General features: G+C 35.6%; 1 protein-coding gene across 17 annotated transcripts in view; it reads right to left on the reverse strand.

Moving 5' to 3' along the window:
* LOC131687212 (protein lap4-like) overlaps nucleotides 1-20,557 on the reverse strand; it is a 168,092-nt gene that overhangs the window by 110,865 nt on the left and 36,670 nt on the right. For all 17 annotated transcript variants that reach the window (XM_058971315.1, XM_058971295.1, XM_058971312.1 and 14 more), the window contains one exon: nucleotides 7,042-7,210. In XM_058971315.1, coding sequence (XP_058827298.1) covers nucleotides 7,042-7,210 — 169 coding nt within the window. The remainder of the gene's footprint in view (nucleotides 1-7,041; nucleotides 7,211-20,557) is intronic.

Genomic DNA, 20,557 nt, shown 5'->3' on the forward strand with positions numbered 1-20,557 from the left:
GAAAAATGGGCCGATTTTAGATAAAATTTTAAATTTATGCCTGTTGAAGTGGTCCTGAACTCTCTTAGATTTTTTTCAGCATTTTTTTATTTTTCTGAAGATCCAAACGGAGAAGTTTGGTTAGTTAGTTTGTACAAATTTGGAATTGTAAGAGCGGCAGGGCCATTAAAACTTAGTAAAAAGTGAAATTTTGGGGGTTTTTCAGTATTTTTTCTTCAAAACTGGGTATCTACAAAATTTTAAAAGTACAGAAAACACTTTATATAGATGAGCCGAATTCAGGGGCGTAATTTTGCTGAAGAAAGTGTATAGCTATGGCTAATGGGGTATGAGTTATTTAAGTTTTTGTTAGGTAACCTTTGACATTTTTAGCAATTTATCAAAAATAATTCTGTTCCAAAAAGTAAATCAGTTCAAATGTGCTTTGACCACACATAATTTTTCGAAAAATAGAAGGAAAATTATGAATAATGACGTTTTCTGTACGTATTTAGTATGTCAGGACGAGGTTTATTGAGCATCTGATGATTTTTTTTGTAACTTAAATTATAAAAATAATAACTTTGCTAATGACGCCAAGTCTCTAATTATTTTTAGAAGAGTTAATTCTCCATAATTACTTCTAGGAGGCATCTTCAACAAATCGATTGTGTCAGAAGATGCGCTGTATTCTGTTGTAAAACTTTTTCGAGGATATTTGCCCCAAATTTGACTATATCGGAATTATGTGATCTAAACACTAAATATCAGTTTTTCAACACTCACCTCACTCTTCTGCATTTTTCTCCACTTCAAAGTTCCTAACATGAAAATAGGACTTTATATACTAAATGTAAGTACGTTAATCAATTCAGCCTTCAAATATGCGTCATAACTTGCCATTAACTCGACATATTCGTTTAATTTTAGTGATTTTCAAACCCGCTAGATGGCTATTAATATAGAAAATATTTTTAAAAAATCGTCAAATGCTCATAAAAACCGATTCTGATGTACTAGAGACAAGCGAAAAACGCCATTTTTCATCATTTTCCTTCTATTTTCCGAAAAATAATATGCGGACTAAGCCCACTTAAATTGTTTTATTTTGTAGAACAGTGTTATTTTTTATGAATATCATAAAAGGTCAAAAGGTTATTTAACAAAAACGTAAATAACTTATACCCCATTGGCCGTAGCTATAGACTTTCTTCAGCAAAATTACGCCCCTGAATTCGGCTCAACTATATAAAGTGTTTTCTGTACTTTTAAAATTTTGTAGATACCCAGTTTTGAAGAAAAAATACTGAAAAACACCAAAAATTTCACTTTTTACTAAGTTTTAATGACCCTACCGCTCTTATAATTCCAAATTTGTACAAACTAACTAACCAAACTTCTCCGTTTGGATCTCCAGAAAAATAAAAAAATGCTGAAAAAAATCTTAGACAGTTCAGGACCACTTCAACTGGCATAAATTTAAAATTTTATCCAAAATCGGCCCATTTTTCAAAAAATCAAAAGTCGCCACCAGTAGGAAGCGTTTTAGCAAACTCACTCCGAAGAAGAAAGTGGTCCTAATACCCTAACCTTTCATTTAAGAAGTGAGCCCGATGACTTTTTTAACATGATGTCATTTTGGGACACCCTAATGTGTACTGCAAACCTTACCCGCGTTTTTCTCGAAACCACTGGCCGGAAATGTAACTCGAACAAATGATTTTTGGTCGCTTTGAAATTTTCACAGTATATTCAAAATTGATTTCTCCAGTCACGTATGCAGGATTAAATTTTTTATTGCTTACCTTTTTATTGATTAACGATTTTGTGTAGATTTTTATGACATTTTCTACGTTTTATCACTCAAAACTGCGCCATTTCGCTTAAAATCAAAATATCGAAAAAATCCTACGTACATCGCTATTGACATAAGGAATCAGAAAAACTTTTGTTTTTGGCGCTAGGTAAAAAATCACGGGAGATAGATTTCTGACCATGGACCCCTTCCAAAAAACGCGCATGAGGTGAAAATGCTGCAGAGCCACCATCTTGTGATGAAATTGCTCGAAAAAATTATTTTATTTGATACAATACTTATGTTATAAATCCCATTCAACAAGATGTCGATTCACCATTTTATTGAGCAATAAAAACATTCTCGAAATAATCAGACTATTAAATGGCATTAACAGTGAATTTTAAATTAACTTTATTGTACAGTTTTTTAACATAGCCGTGTATTGCTGATCAGAACGCAACAATGCAAATGGCAGCATCATGTTACCGGAAGAAGACAAAAATGTGCAAAAATTTGTCATGCTTCTCCTGCACACATTTCGTTATTTTCAATCCTCTCTTCGGCTTTCTTCTGGATAAATATGACTCCCTTTGCTCGCAATAAAGATGGCAATAAATAAGCCAGTTTATCAGGTAGGAAAGACAAGCACTGTCGAACTACACTAATAAAATAAAATACCAATCAATGCGTCGAAAACTACGCATTTTCAATAAAAGTGAAATAACCCATTAAGTGGGTAAAGAGTTCGTATCCATAAATGAATACAGCTCTTGTACGTTAACTTGGGTATGCTTTACCTTTTATTTTTCGCAGAACTGTTACAACAAAACGCGTGAAAAATATCCATTCATGAAAATCGCGCCAGAATGAAAAATACTGTCAATAGAATTATTTCTGAATTAAAAAAACATAAAATAACATTCATTTCACATTATTGTCTCCTTAACTACTTAACAAAATAAAACTGCCAACTGGATATATTTTTGGTGGCTGGATCTGTTGACTGCTCTAAAAATTCCAAACGCGCATATTTGCAACATCCTCAGTAGTTTAAACAGCCGTTTTTACGAGCATTGCCGAAATGTTCCGTTTCCGCCACGTACTCAGATGCAGGCCGGTAATTTGCAGGTTCCGCTACGAACCTTAGTTTGCAGGTAAACTCGCTTAAAATAATTCTTAATGACTTTTCACTCATTATTAAGATCAGTATATCCATTGACATTATCTCATCGAGTAGTTGTGAAATGAATAAAAAGCACCCATTGTTAGAAGCAAAAAAATACCCATTTTTTGACAGCTCGAATAACTTCTGAAAATGGGCAATTTGAATACTTAAAATGGGTAAAGTTTTTTTTTACCGTGTTTATCTACCCGCATTTTTTATTTCCTCGTTCTTTCCTTCTCTCTACACGCTTGATTCCAATTGCACATCAAAGGGTTACAGTAGAGCACGTTTGGATAAATTGAGATCAATTCAATCAATTCAGATCAAAGTTGTTTTTGTGAATTAGAAGCAGAACTACAAAAGGAATTGTTTTGATTTTTTTCTTTTTGATTATCGCTAAGAGAATAAGTGGGACCATTTAATTCGTTAATATAAATCGAGAACATATTTTCACGAATTATTGCCCATATATCTATTGTATCACACATCAAAAAAGTAAATAACGGAAGAAAATTATTGTTTTAGGGGATAGATCCAAACAAATGACAATTGGATATAGATCGTAAAATGCAATATTTTATGAATTTTCCTACACTCGTGGTTAACAGCTTAGAAATTAGCTCCACAAATACTCTAAGTTAAGAGTAAATAATTGATTTTAAATATGTGCAATGTTCCAATAAGAATAAAATCACATAAAACATAAACAACACAAAATATTTTGAAATTTATTGTGAACACAACGGTGATCAATATATTTATTTCGATTTTTGGCATATGCATCAATAGTTCTGAACAACCGGTACATTATTCCAAAACATTGCTTGAACCTCGAATCAGAAAAGAATACGACATGAATATGGAATACGTCATATTAAAATATTAATTGACTCTATAAAAATAATTAAACAGGTATAAGATTCTGTCAGTTGTTGTAATGATCATAAGTTAGTTTGAAGTAAAATTGCGTATAAATGCCACAAATAGTTACAGGGGTGTTGGTAAAAATATATTGCTAGGATCTTTTAAACTCTCATTTATGTTTTAATGTACTTATTATTTTATTCATAAAATCATAGAAATTTTGTTAGCAAATAAAATCGTTCCAATTTGCATTGATGCATTATAGAAATATATTTATATTCTGGCTGCCACAGCGCAAAAATAAATAAATATAACGCTCGTGAATATAAATGATCATTCTGTCGAAGTTTAATTTTTTGTTTTATCTTTGTTTACTTTTTATTTAAACCTCGCTGAAAAACGTGTAAAATTTTAATTCGCAGGCCAATTCATTGATAATTGATCTTTATTTCAAACTTGTGAAAATTCACTTGAAACGAAAAAAAATGTTCTCCCCACGTCGATAGGTATCATGTTCAATTAGAATGACACTCACAGTTCATTTTAAATTCAAATTGAAATATTTTAACTAATTTTTTAATCAAAGTTTGAAATCTCGACAAACATATAATTCCGGCTTAAAAGCCAACTGTCAAAATTCTCTTTGAAAGGAAACTCCGGACAAACCGTTACTCGCCAATCACAGATGTTGGCAGTAAACAAAAGAGAAAAATTTCCTTTCAAAGAGAATTTTGACAGTTGGGTTTTAACCAGTAATCATATTTTTGTCGAGAAATAACTATCATGGCACCAATTACAACCGATGGTTCAGCCACCTCTAACTCGACGAGCGCCTATTCAAACTGAATAAAAACATGCACATGTATATCAATTTATTTTCTTTTGTGCCTATTATGTCACTACAAAGTACTGTACATCATCGGCCAACTTTCAACTATCCAACACGTTAAAGTTCTATGTTCAGAAATATATCGGCAACAAGTTGACAGAATTGTTCTCAAACCCTATGGAACGAGATATTTGACGAAGAAAAGCTATTTTACTGCAAGAAAATATCGGAATGAATTTACTCATTTTCTTTAACTTGAATTTGTTGTTTTTTAACATTGACGTGTAACGCAGATCAGAACGCAGCCATATAACTGACAGCATCGTTCGATTAAAGCTTACCAAATATTTTAGGCCGGTTTAAAAGTTAGTCCGGTTTAAAAACAGTTAGTACGGCTTTGTGCTTACGGCTATTAATGTATTTTTCCTCCATATTTTCCCATAGTACCAATTTCAAAAAAAATCAAGCAAAGTGGGCGGGGGTCTTAAATTCTCCAAATGATGTGAAATTTGGCATCTGAGCTTACTTTGACATTTGTTACAATATAAAAGGGGGGGCCTTTGAGAATTCAAATAAAACAATTTTTTTGCAATGCCCTAACTCTCAATAATATTTGTTTTTTGACAACTAGAAAATATATAAAGGACCCACGGCTCCGATATGAACCGTGTCAAATAAGCAAACTTAAAAAAAAGTATATATTGCTCCCGTTCGCTTTGCGCGCTTCTGGTGACCGATGTCTTGTTACTGGAAAAGTCGAAAAATTGCAAAAACTAAGGAGAATGAAATATGAAAAATGTTGAAAAAAGAAAACAAATTACGATAAAAAATGTCTGAAAAGCATAAACAAGTCAAAAAGACTACAAAACATTAAAATGCCAAAAATGTCGAGAAGTAAAGTAAAAAAAAAATAAAATTGAAAAAAAAACATTAAAATCTGAAAATCATAAAGTTTAAAAAGTAAAAAACGAAAGAAATGTTACAGATTTGAATAAATAAAGGAAAGTGAAAATTCATTGCTAGGTGACACTGTATGCATCGGTTTATCACTGCAGGTGAAAATAAGAAAGATAATTTTATTTTTTACGACTTTGTCGAAGACTGAAAATCAATCCAATTTCCTTGGGAGAAGTTATTAAACTTTCAGAGATGTGATATTTGAGTCAGTTTTGCATGGGGCCTATCAGCACACGGTGGTGAGTCAGTAGTCGATTCCCACGATCTTTATTTTTTTTGCGAAACAATTGTTGAGTTTAATCAGCAAATTTTAGCTTTACATTTTACTACATAGATGGCGCTAACACAAACTTTGCTACGTAAAGAGATAGAAACTAGGTGTCTTCTACGAAGTTGTAGAACAAGTCTTTCACAGTAATTCTTGTGAACATGTTCACATTCTATCTCTCTTCCTTTAACCGTTTGTGCTGGCGCTCTCTGCGGTCATATATGTAATTAAAATTTTGTAGTTAAGAGATGACGCATATTATTTCTCCAAAATCTGTCGGTTCTCGTGTATTTGCCGTGAGACATGTTGGGAGACTTGAGTGGTTCGTAGTAACACTGCCTAAGCTTGACTCCTGCTAGCAGAAGACAAAAGATTAGTCTGTAGGATTTTAGGCCTTTTTCTAATGACCCTGCCACTTCTAGTATTCCGATCTGTATATTTCACATCCTTGGTCTCACTTGAGTACTATGGCTCTAATTTTCAAAACTTTCCCTACTTAGAAATCTCTCGCTAATTTAATGTCGTGAAAAAGTACAACATTATAAAGTTCGTGGGAATCGACCACTGATTCATCTTCCTGTTAGGCCCCACGCAAAACTGACTCACACATCACTTTATTAAAAGGTTACAAACTTCTCCTGTGGAAGTTGAATTGATTTGCAGTCTTCGACAAAGTTGTAGGTGATGAAATTATCTTTCAACTTGCAGTGATAAACCGATGTATACGGTGCCACCTAGCGGTTAACATGCAACTTAGTGCGCTCTCTCTATATAAACTGTCGAAAAATACCATACAAACTTCGAACCCGTTGCTCCGGTTGCTAGACTTGTTCGATTTGGTTCAAAATTGGAGCAGACATTGCTGATGGGACTAGGAATCGACTCAGGGGTGGGCCGATTGAGTTTTCAAAAATTCGTTTTATTTCTGGGCAGGCTACTGCGCAGACTTGAATTTTAAATCTTTTTGTTTTGTTATCATCCGACGTTTCGGCCAGCTTGTGACCTTTCTCAAGGATTGTAGTAGTTTATTTTGTTCGTCAGTGTGTTTTAAGAATATAGTTTTACATTTTTACCGATAATCTGTTTTTTTTTGTTCGCTGTATTGTTGTGCAAATATCATTTGTCATTTATCTCTTCAGCTATTTTGATTGAAACGTTTATTATTTAAAACTTCTACTCACCACCCAAAATCCTGTGGCAGCGTCGTCAGCGACATATCGTTCAGCCCCAGCACGGTGAGACTCCGCAGCTGCGAGAATCCGGCCGGCAGCCGGGGAATCGGATTGGAACTGAAGTCGGCAATCTGGAGACTTCGCAGGTGTTTGATGTCGTCGGGAATGTCGCCGATATCTGCAAGAGAGAAAACAGGAACAACAAAAACAAAACACCGGTAAGTAAACAATTAGCGCATGCATACTATATACACCGGCCGCCGATCACCGGTATAGGAAGCCTGCAACTGAAGTGCATTTCAGGGACAACCACCGTGCTGTTCGGGCGGGCGGAACTAGGACGCACTTGAGTCATTAATTAGAGTGCTCTCTCATTAGCACGTTGACGCGAAGGTTTCAAGGTGAACAAAACACAGCAACAAAGTATCTTTTTTTGTTTCGTTCAAATCGACCTAGATTATAGAAACTGTAACTAGTCTGCCTCCTCCCACAACTGCATCGGTTGGGCTGCTCCATGGCAAAATGTTTCGTTACATGATGATGCAAGGATGACGCTGATTATTTGTCATTTCACGGAATGGAAGCAGCGACTGTAGGACCAACCGAAATTGAGGCTAATTCGGTTGAGGCTGAGCCTATTGTATGTTGGACCAACCGAGCCATGGAGGTACTAGTGTGGGAATAGTTAAAGCAAAACGGTCGCCGGCTGTATAAAAATAGATTTTGCCAGCGGCCATCTCTGCTGTCGTGTGATGACTACTAGGGCTGGCCTCTGCTGTGTAATGGTGGCTAGCGGCTTTACCCTCACTGCCGTAACCATCGTGGTGATGGTGACGGTGGTCGTCGTCGTAATGACGTCGAATGAATAACTGGTAAGAATCGCCCGTTCATCTGGTGCGGCCGGTGTGCGGTGAGAGGAGCGATTTAATCAACATAAAGCATAAAAAATGGCACCTCTTCACTGCTGGGAGTGCGGTTGGAAGCGGACAATAACCGAGCATGAAAGTTTAAAAAGTGTTCGGATAAATATAGGCCGGTTGCTTGCAAATGATTTACTATACCACCGGTGGGAGAGTGGGAGTTGCGAGGGTTAGGCCGATCGTTCGCAACAATATTATTGAATCCACTTAATAATTTAATTTAGACCATTTCGGGCATTCAACGGAACCACTTGAGGTTTTATTGCACTCTCGAAGCTGTTCTTAAATCTTTGATTGCCCTTGCAACGTGCTATAATATTTTAATTATTAATTGGACCCCTCGACGAAAACCGCAGGTCCAGCTAGCTTCGGAGCATTGTCTCCACTTCGCACCAAGCGTGACGGAAATTTTTCGTTTTTTTTCGCAAAACATTCCCCACACCCAACTAACTAGGAACAATGCAATTCAGAATAAACGAGCAAAGTTTTACTTTATTACACATTCATCGTATCAAAATAGGACGGAAATGTGCCGTATTTTTTTTTGTTTACCGCCGCCACCGCAGTAGCGGTACCGGGGTCAATCTCTCAACAAACGCGAACTGAACCGCAGCACGGTGCTTGACGTAACGTCTAACCCCAAAAACCAGATGGAACAGAGATTCGATAGCCGAACCACTTGGGGGGCTTCAACTAAACCGACGTGTATCACAGCGAGGGAGAGAGAGAGAGAGAGAGAGAGAGAGAGAGAGAGAGAGAGAGAGACAGACAGAAAAAAAATCCAACAATAATAATTTATTTGCTTTTCTGTTATCCACATTTTTACCGAACCGTAGATTTTTCATCGTCCGAAATGGCCAACACAGGGTCGGGTCCGGCTTTTGAATTCTGTGGGTGTGCTTCTGTCAGTGGCAAACCTGGAAAAGCGAAACACTTCCCACTGACACGGGTGTGCACAAAGATAAACAAAAGCTCTGTTATTTTGTTATTTTATCTATTTCTTCATCCTCGGCTGGCGCTTGGCTTGGTTGGCTTGCATTCCTCATCATTTACGGTCCCATCCGTACATACATAGTGTATCTCTGCTCCGGGCAGAATATTCGCCACTTATCGATTAGTTTAAATCAACAGCGCGCTGAGCCTCTAATTGTATTCCCGTAAATCTGTTTACGGGCTACGGGGAATAATTAGCTTTTGGAGAGGTGTTTGGAGAAAAACATCCGATGGTAGGGGTGGGCGGGCACGCGACTGTGGCAGTGTTGCCGGATTCGATAGGAAGGTTTCCTCCAGGGCGAATTGCCTCATGGTGATGGGGTATGGACGAATTTATTTAAGTTTCCCCGAAAGACTCGCAAAATTAGGACAGCGCTTCATTTTTTTAATTTTAGTTGTAATTAAGAAAAAAAATTGAATTTTTTCATTGAACGGCTTTCCGTGTTGAAAAATTGATGTTGATCGAGTTTCTGTAATGCGAAATATTTGTTGCTTTGATGGCATTGTGCAACAACAAAAAATCAAGCACCTGCTGGTGGCGTTTATCAATAATGTTGAACTGAATAAGTGACCAATATGCGAGGGAAACACGCATTGTTGTGTCCGAGTGGGCGAATTGTTTATTTAAAATGATGAAAAAATATACAATGACACTAAAGACATAATCTGAATGCAAACTATTATAATCATTGAATCCCTTAAGCTCACTTTTTTTAAGACATATATCAACAAATCTTTAGACAAAATTCCAGTGTACACCATTTGATAACAAAACATCGAATTAACAATTCCTCCTAATGATATTTTATTTTATTTATAAATTGTTAAAAAATACATTTACTGGGCACCTAATGTACCGATCAGTTCGACACCTTGAATTAGGTTATGACAGTGATGATATCGATTTCTTTCAACTTTCGCTTGATTCGAGAAATCCATTGCTTCTGGAACTTCTCATCCCTTGTCGTACATTAACTTGTGGCACGTTTGAAGGGGGATTCCTTTATCGGCACAAATGCTAGTTTTTCTCTATTCAAGGAAGGGTAAAGTTAATTCAGTAAAATGACACATTTTTAAAAAAAAAAATTATTGTGTCAATGCAGAGAATGTTATTATATTCATTAAACTTCCATTTAATACTGCCACAATTGAAAAATATTTTGCTAAAGCTTGAACATTGAACAAGTGACAGTGAAGGAGGCACCTCGTCAAAAACTTGTTTTACGGTGTACATCATGTCTCAAAATCTGCTTCATTTTTTGTTTGATTTTTGAATTTTTCGTAGCGCTTTGAAGCCAAAAGTCCGATTTTTGTTTAAAAAAATCGATTAATATATTATTGTTAAAATAATAGAGCTTAATATTTTGTAAAATGCTCCTGTAGTTACCTAGATAATTATGTGAAAATGGACTGTGCGAAAATTCATAACGATTGGTTCAGGACATTTTGAGGTATGGTGGACACCGTATTTTTTCGAGGTGTCTTCTGAATATTCACTGCCACTCACCCAATTTCCTATATTTTGCTATAAAAATTAGAAAATATCTTGAGTAATTGTATGAAAATTTACTGAAAAGACAAATCTGTGCCACAAAAATAACATGTTTTATGTTTTTTCACGAAAATACTTCTTGTTGTTTATACCAGTACCTTCGACTCGAATTTCGGTTTACCGGCATATGTAACATTGTTTGGTGTTGCTTCAATGTTGTCAGTGTAATATTCATTGTTTCCACCTAAGCCACGGTGTGAAAATGTAAACTACGATTTATCATCCATAATTTGTGAATTTTCCAATAGCGAAGTGTTTACGGTGAAGTGTACTGTAGCAAATTGGAATTCTTTTCCAATGGTTTCGCTGTACAATTCTGCGTTGCCATTATTTTTTTTTGGGATGTCCGCAAAACTGATATCCCTGGCTGACGAAAAATCCGCAAGCAATAAAAACCCCATTTTTGATTTTTTCCGCCATTAAAAGGGCTTTTCGAGCTTTTTTACAATCTATTAACAATATGTATGAAAAACTTTAATTTTTCAATATTCAAATGTCTGACTGAAAACTCTTTCCACATTCACCACTGAATGTGGGAGGAAATCTACTTTCTCAACAACTGACGGAGCCGCGGAAAATCGACCAGATGGCATATTTAGTGCTACGAACCTTGTTCCAGTAATTTTCAAAACGTAACATTTAAAAAAAATCAAGAATTGAGAATTTAAAAATAGAAAATTTAAAGATCGAAAAATCACAATTGAAAACCTATAACAATTAATTTCGAATTAGAAAACAATTAAAATTAAAAAATAAAAACATCGAAAGTTTGAAAAAATATCATCAACTGAAAAAATGATGAAAAACTCAAAAATTTAAGGATGCAACAAATTGAATTAAATTCAAAGGGGCATAGCGTAGTTGATAAATCGTTTGCCTTGTTCGCAGCTCACCTGGGTTCAATTACCAAACTCACATATAGAGTTAGAGAGTTTTCTAAAGAGAATTTTTTATCCTGAAAAAAGAGGTGAATGACCCTAAGGCTACTGACCGCTATAATCGAATAAAAAAATACAATTCAAGAACTCACGAATTTAAAAATAAGGTGTTCCAAAATTTCAAGTTGAATGATTTAAAATTGCAAAATTAAATTCTTTAAAATTCTAAAAAAATAAAAAAATGATATTTTAATCTTCAAAAATAAAAGCATTCCAAAATTCAAAAATTTAAAAATTTAGCAATATTAGAAATTTGAAAATTTAAAAATATAAAAAATGAAAATCTAAGGATTAAAAAATTTAAAAAGGTAAAAATTAGAATACAAGAATTTAAAATATTGACGATATAAAAATAAAACAATAAGAATTTAATAATTTAAAGGTTTATAGAAATTTTAAAATTGACGCTTCTAAAAATTAAAATGCAAGCTTAAATATTCGAAATTTCGAAAATTTTAATTCAAGAATATGAAAATATAAGAATATAAAAATATTAAATATAAAGATACAAAAATATAAAAATTCACAAATATAAGAATAAAAAAATATGAAAAAATAAAAACATGAAAATCTAAAAGAAAAAGAATATAACATTATAAAAATATAACAATCTAAAAATATAAAAATGTAAAAACATAAAAATATAAGAATATAAAAATATAGAAATATGAAAATATATAAATACAAAAATATTTAAAAAACAAAACTAAAAATTCAAATATATGAAAGTATAATGATATAAAAATATAAGAATATGAAAATAAAAAAATATAAAAAAGTTTAAACAAAATTATTTTAAAATTGACGCTTCTAAAAATTAAAATGAAAGCTTAAATATTCGAAATTTCGAAAATTTTTATTCAAAAATATGAAAATATAAGAAAATAAAAATATAAAATATAAGGATTCAAAAATATAAAAATACACAAATATAAGAATATAAAAATATGAAAAAATAAAAACATGAAAATCTAAAAGTTTAAGAATATAACATTATAAAAATATAACAAATTAAAAATGTAAAAGCGTAAACATATAAGAATATAAAAATATATAAATACAAAAATATTTAAACAACAAAACTAAAAATTTTAATATATGGAAATATGAAGATATAAAAATATAAGAATATGAAAATATGAAAATAAAAAATATAAAAAACTTTACACAAAATGATTAAAAAAATTAAAAATAAAATATTTGACAATTCAAGAAGTTAAACATTTAAAAGTTAATAGATTTAAAAATTTAAAGATTTGTTAATTTAAAATTTTACGGCATACACATTTTGGGAAAAGCTTTAAACGATTAAATATTTATAAATTCAAAAACTTTTACAATCAAAGATTTGAATATTTCATTCTTTTTTTTTCGAGAGATGTCCTACTGGAGCTGTAGAGCTAGGTTCTCGGAAGGACTTCCCGTCAGAATCACATACTACAATTTGCACACGAGACAGGCAATGTCGCCCACTAAAACACTGCATTAGGCCAATTGTAGCGGGCCGTGATTCTGAATGTGATATTCATTGTACGGTTCAGGTATGTGCGGGCGTAGGGACTCGCGATCGCGTGTATCATCGCGAAGGGCTCGAACATTTGTACGTTAACGTGCTCGATCGCGTGTGCGTGTATATGTCGCGCGTGCTAACGTGTATGAACTTCGCGTGTATAAATTCTATTTCATAACCGTGTGCCTTTCGCATATTCGCGTGTGTTCTAGAATGATCGCGCGCGGACCGTGAATCATATACTTAATTTTTGTGTACGGTTCAGATTCCAGAAGAAAGTGGGTTCTTCCATATCATTAGAGTTCCCAATCATGTCACCGTAGAACGTGTTGTCTAGTGGATATGAGCTTTATTTGTTTTGATTGGTCCAACTGAATGTATGGACCTAAATTGCTGGAATGAAGGCTAAAGATTTCCAAACGTGACCGATCCATGATCGCGCGCGTTTGCGGGTTCGCGTTTTGAGACCGCGTTTGTAACTTCGTAAGAACTAAAACGTTCACACAATTGCCGGAGTGTTATCAAGTTTACGCGATCGCGGGCATAGGTGTGCGTAGATGATCGCGAAGGGCTTAAGCGTTCGTATGTTGACGTGTTTGTCGCGTGTGCTTGCGTGTATGTGACTTCGCGTGTATAAATTCGATTTTGAAACCCTTCGGCCATTCATATATTCGCGGACCGTCATTCTGATATTTAGTTTTCGGTGCACGGATCACATTCTGACAGGCAGTGAGTTACCCCATATCACTAGAGTTCCCGGTCATGTCGCCATGAAACGTTTTGTCTAGTGGATATGGGAGTTATTTTTTTCTTAATTTTTCAATTTTATTTATTTTTATTAATTAACATGGAGCTAGACTGTTGGTACCGAGGATAGACTTCCGGACGATCCCGATTTATGATGGCGCGAGCGCGGTAGTTTGTAGATTAACGCTTAAGATCGCGTTGGTAAGTTTATGAGTGCTGAGACGTTCACCTTATCACCGGGGTATAATCATGTTTGCGAGTTCGTGGACGTTGGTTGCTTGAAAAATCGCGAGAGGTTCTAACGTTTGTACGCTGACGTGATTTTGTAACATATTTACGTGTGTTCTTGAATGGTCGCGCGAACCGTGAGTCTGATATTAAATTTTTAGTGTGCCCTTAGAATGCTGGCAGAGAGTGGGATCCCCTATATCGATAGGGTTCCCGGTCATGTCGCCATGAGACGTGTTGTCTAATAGGTATGAGTCTATTTTTTTAATTGGTCCAGCTGAAGGCATGGACCTAGGCTTCTAGGATCAAGGATAGATTTCCGTATAAGCCCTCCCGGTCTCCTCGATGCACCAATATCGAGGCGTAATCCAATAACCATCTTAAAGCAGTTGTTCTTTAGCGCTGATGCACGCAATATGCCTGATGATGTTTGCAATACCGTCCAACCCCTCAACCTTGGGGAGGGACAAGGAACAATACAGCGATTCAAGACAATAATAGATGCATCCCAGCATTCGAGATGCCTTGCCAACTGCATAGGAGATGTGTTATTTGAACATAAATTGAGAATCTAATATAACTACCAAATCCTTCAGGTGACTAACGCGTTCAATTTCTACATTCAGTAAACGGTAGTTGAAACAAACTGGGTCTACCTTTGGCAAGAATGAGATCATCGAGCCCTTTTTTGGATTCACACGCGCATTGAGATAGAGTAGAAACATCAACGGTTCCAAGTGCCTTCTCTGGGGCACTCCTGACGTACAGGTAAATATGGGTGCCTGGCAATCTCCAATAACAACCAAAACGGAGTTATCAAAACCTCGATAAACCTGTGCTGGAACACAGGACCGAGACAGCTGCAGGTCACTGGCACCCCGGGTTCCAGCCCCGACTTACAGGTTCCCACGTTGGGTCTACGTTGCAGTAACTCTGCTGACTCGTAGTTGGTTTTTTGACTGCTTTTCGACTTCCGGTAAGAAAACGTTTTCTGGCCACGTCGATACAGCGATATTGCCAAGTCCGTTACGCGTTTTGGTTACACCGATTTCAAATCTGACGAAACTGAAATTTGTCAGGTCTCTACCCTCTGGAACTAACCTTACGACTTTGGGCGACGACACTACTCGGACGGGACCGAAAATTTCAAAAGTCCGCTCGGACAAGATCAGGGTCGTGTTAACCAGCATAAAGCAGGTCAATGCGATTGTTTCTTCCAAGCGTTTCAAGAAGGAGTATTATGTCTATTTACCAGCACACAAAGGAGGAATAGTTGGCGTGGTCAACGATGAGTTTGACATACGAACAATGACTGGAATATGAGGATAGTTGTTTTGAGCATCCCTTACGTCATCCGGTGAAAATAATGGATTGTAAGCGCATGAAATCAGTATTAATCGCGGAGGATGGAAAGAAATCACACCCCTAATCAAATTCTTATCGAGTAGCCTACTCTGGGTTCGCTTCATCGAGCTACATTCTGCTGCACAAAGAGAGTCGCAATAAGGCCCGCTGTAGAAAGTGCGGCGGAACCATAATGACGATTTTTGTAATACGAATCCTGAAAAGTGCCCTTACTGTTGGGAAAATCTGCGCAATCTTCCGCCTACAAACTCTGGCGGAAATGAAATTAAACTGAACGATCCAGGCCATTTTTTAAAGAAATGCCAAAGAAAGCTGCCTCACCATCCCCAATGAATCTCCTCGCGCTCTTGTGCCCTCGTCAGAAGGCGACTCCGATGGCTTCCAGTTATAGGAAGATGAGAATCATTTCGTCTCCTAAACTTCCATGTTAAGACCAGAAGGTATCGCTTGACGGGGCTTCTAAAATGAAATCTTTCGGAAGTGGGGAAAGAAAATCGAAGCAAGCAGCTCCTGGTCTCGGAAAATCAAGACCCAACAAGTAATTTCTAGCACGTCCCGGAATACTCCAGGCCATTGGAATCAATCAACATTTCGTATGATCTCAAATGAAACAGTGATTGAAAGAGCTGTGCGCAGCCGCGATACCCCATACCTTCGACTCTATACCGGAGGAAGAGTACAAATTTTTTGTCCGAAATGATTCTCGATATCGCGAGTTATGCTCAGAACAAACGAGTACCAGGCGCGAACATCCAAACACGTTCTCCCGATACTTGGTGGGACAAGGAGTGCTCCAACGTGTGCGCGGAGAAGACTGCCGCGTATAAAGCGGGACGATATTAGAAACGGGAATGACGAGTTTGATGAATGCCAAGAAACCTGGTTACTGGCGTCAGTTCGTTGGCGGATTAACGAGGGAAACATCGAAGAGCGCGTATGAGAGACCGAAACAGTACCACAGAGAGCGTACAGCATTCTGTTGGATACATGATATCGCCAAGAAGGTTTGTCCAGATTCCGTTCCGTCATGAAAAATATACTGTGCCGCGTAGCCTCACGATAGTGCAAACGAAACACCTTTTTCGATTGAAGTTTTTGTTAGCTCTCTTATCACGTAACAAAAAAGCCCCAGGGTCAGACAGAATCAGATTCAACTTGTTGAAGAATCTGCCAGACTCTGCGAAAAGACACTTGTTGAATTTATTTAATAACATTCTTGAAGGTAACATTGTCCCATACGATTGGAGACAAATTGCCATTCTAAAACCACGAAAACCAGCCTCTGATCACAAATCGTATCGGCCGATTGCACTGCTCACCTCGGGAAGTTGTTTGAGAAAATGACGCTGTTTCGACTCAACAATTGGGTAGAACAAATTGCTTACTGTCAGATACACAATTTGGCTTCCGTAAAGGTAAAGGGACGAACCATTGCCTTGCGCTGCTCTCAACAGAAATTCAAATTATCTATGCTCGTAACGAACAAATGACATCGTTTTTCTCATATAAAAAAGGCTATGCAATCACTGTAAAAATCGACTTCTTAAGCGAGGCCCGGACGGTTCAGTTCGTCGAGATCGGAAAACGTCTGTGTGTATGTGTGATAAACTCACACAACTTTCTCAGAGATGGCTGAACCGATTTACACAAACTTATTTTCATCTGAAAGGTATAACGCTCCTATAAGCTGCTATTGAATTTTTAGTAGATCCTACTCCCGGTTCCGGAGTTACGGGTTGAAGAGTGCGTTCACACAGCAAATTCTCATATAAACTGGTACCACCATGATGTTCAAATGATGTAAAACATATTAAAATTGGTGTAACATTACTTTAATTTGTGGGACTAGATCACTAATAATCAATTAAAGTAGCTTTGACCACATTGGCCACCTATGACGGTTCATGATGCCTCCGGGGAACTCGCCAAGTTCCTAAGCTAATATCACACATATTTCCCGGCGAATTCTTGACCGATATTTACAAACTTGATTTCAAATGAAAGATACAGTTATCCCATTGACTGCTGATGAATTTCATTTGGTTCTGACTCTTGGTTCCGGAGTTACAGGTTTGTTAGCACGGTTACAGTGCAATTAGTTACACGGATCTTCCCTAGAGCTCATGTCTAATTATGACATTGATGAATGTTTTAACGATTCCTGCAAACTAAGCCCACTTTCAGACGACGGTGTGGTTTTTGTTATAGGACCCAAAGTTGCTGACCTACAAGGACCATTACAGAATACCTTGGACAATTTGCCTACTTGGACCATTAAGCTGGGTATCAAATCTTCCGCGGAGAAAACCAAAAAAAAATTTTTCTGGAGAGATACGGGAGTCTATTCGTACTTTATCTGGAAAATTTTACCAGATTATCTTAGTTTGGGTTTCTTTTCATTGTTCCATGCCGGGTAATGAAGAAACGGACGCTTCAGCAAAGAATGCGCTTTAGAAGGTGACATCTACGTCGTCAAAGAGCACTCAATAGTTGGCAAATCCCGTGGAGCAATGGAGAACTTGGACGATTGCTACATTCTATTATCCCGTAGGTATCAACGAAGTCTTGGTTCAGAGGTATGAATGTGGGTTGGGATTTCATTCGCATAATGTCCCGGCTTAGGTCCAACCACTAAACGTTGGATGCGCATGTGACGAGAGTTCTCACGACATCGAAATCAAAAAACGAAACATAAACACCGGTTTAACCTCTCTGGAATAAGACCTACAATTCAGGAGGTACTGCTACCGGAAGTCTCTCAAATACAATACATCAAGTGCGCAGTGCAGTTCTGGTAACGTTCAATAAGTCAGCCGAAGCAGAAAGCCTAACTAGACAGAGCAACATGCAACATTTCGTGGAACGTGACATCGTTAGAATCAAGATCCCCCGTACATATGGAAGATGACTCAGCCGAAGTCCAGTTGCATGACCTAGCACCGTGTATCACTGAACGTGTCATTACACGTAATATAAAGAAGTGATTTCCATTAAGAATGATACTTTGGAAAACTTCTTCCCAGGTAGAGAAGGGCTGGCAAAGAATGTTCCTTTCACGTGGGATGGCAATATTCATAATCAGATATCGCTGCGCGCTCCACCCAGCACATGAAGTTCAAGTTCTGCAATAAGCTGGCACACTACGAGAAATCCTGCGATGAAACTGCCAAGAAACATTCATACACTGTAGTAAACCAACGTCCCATCATCGACATCTTCTGCTAAACTGTTAACACATACTCAGCCACCAATAATCGCAACTGCGCCTAGTACCTCAAAACCAACAGCCATCAGTGCAGCCAGCCGGAAAAGCTAATGCCTTGTCACGATCGTACCATTTTGCCGCTGGGTCAAGTTGTTACTGATTTCAATTTTTAATTTTTGGTATTTTGTATTCAGTGTATTTTTTTCGTAATTTAATTCGTTGTACATACCTTTTTGTAATGTGTATAATTTTTCTATCTAATTTTCGTCCTTCATTTATTTTTATATATATTTTACATTTCTTTCATGATTTTCGTTGTTTCCATTTTTAAAACTTCCTTTTTATTTTTCTATGAACGTTTATATTTCTCCGCGCACCGTTTGTTTTAATACCGAACTTAATTTTTTTTTTCACTCAGATCAATTATTCATATTTTCATACTTCCATTGACTTGGATTGATTTAATTCTTTACATTCCACGAAAAGGTAAACTCTTTCTAATTTTGAATTATTTCATTCTTTTCATATTTTATTCATTTGAGGTACCATTTTTATATATTTTTGTTACTTTTATTATACTTTACATACTGTACCAACATCTTCTTTTAATGTAAGTTGTATATTCCTTTCATTTCTCACATTTTTCCTTTTTTTCAATTTTCCTATATCTTTGTCTGGTCTTCAGTATCCTTTTGGGCCATTATTTTCAATTTTGCCTTTCGATTTATTTTTTTTTCATTTTCAGGCATTATTGTGTATATATTCTCAGTTAATAAAAAGCACTATTTTTCTTTTCATCGAAATATTTTCTTTTTTATGTCTCTGTCAATTTATATTTTTCCCTTATTTTGTGCTTTCTATTTTTTCTTTTTAAGATTTTTTATTTTTTTTAAAATTTTCTATCATTTTTTCCTTACATTCATTATTTTTTAGATATATTTCTACAACTTTGTGTACTTGCATCTATTTTTCAATTTTAGGTTTTTGAAACATTCTTCTCGATTTGAACGCTCATTTCTCAGTTTCAATTTCTCGTTTTTCGTTTCGTTAATTCTGTTTACTATTTGCTGTATTTTCTGTCTTCACTTTTTTTTCTTTTTGCAAATTAAAATTATATGTGCAACTTATTTTAAGTTATGTTTATTTCTTACACAATTCTTTCGTGTGCAGTGTCTTTATTTCACATCTGTTCTATTTTCATCTAATTTATCTTCAAATTTATTTCTATCTTAATTTTCAATCTAGTTTTTACATTTTCCTATTATGGTTTATTTTTTTGCGTTTTGAAATTTTTGATATTTAAAAAAACCTATTTTGAAAATTTTACCATTTTGCTGTATTTCATAAAATATAACGGTTTTCTCTGTATGATTTTTTTCTCCTTTTAGCATGATTTCTATTCTTTTTTAGGATACTCTTTTCGTGACTGTTTTGGAGAATTATTCGAATTTTAATTTTGTTATACACATTTATGTTTCTCCAAATTTAATATTTTTGTGCATTTTTCATGTTTGGCGTTTTCCATTGTTTCATTTACCTACGTCTTTTTTCAATTTTGCCCGCTACATTCGATTATAGATTCTCCGTTAAACATTTTTTTATTTATATAACTGTTTTGATTTTTCTATCCTGTTTATACATTTTATGTTCTTGTGCATAATTTTTTCTCATTATGACCTTTTTGCCTTTTTAGTATTTTTTTTCATTCCATGCTTTCTTTTATATCATTTTCAATTTATTCAAGATCCTTTCATCCATTTGCAATTGTTTTTGATATTACCATTTTTTAGGTTGCAATAAGAGTTATCCTTTTTAATAATAATGATTTATTCTGCTTCGAAAAATGTCTTGTGATACCGACAAAAGACAATACTTTCGATCGTGTTAATATCCTTATTGTCAATCCGATATCGATATGCACGGGTTTGAATTCACTGCTAGTACCATACATTCATGCAGCTATTCAACGTACTTGAAGCAATGAATAAATTGAATGCATTTTTATATTTAATTAAATTCCATTTCTGCCTACTGTTATTCGGACACATTTTATTCGGTCAACTGATT

The sequence above is a fragment of the Topomyia yanbarensis genome, chromosome 1, assembly GCF_030247195.1.
Source record: "Topomyia yanbarensis strain Yona2022 chromosome 1, ASM3024719v1, whole genome shotgun sequence".
NCBI lineage: Eukaryota > Metazoa > Arthropoda > Insecta > Diptera > Culicidae > Topomyia > Topomyia yanbarensis.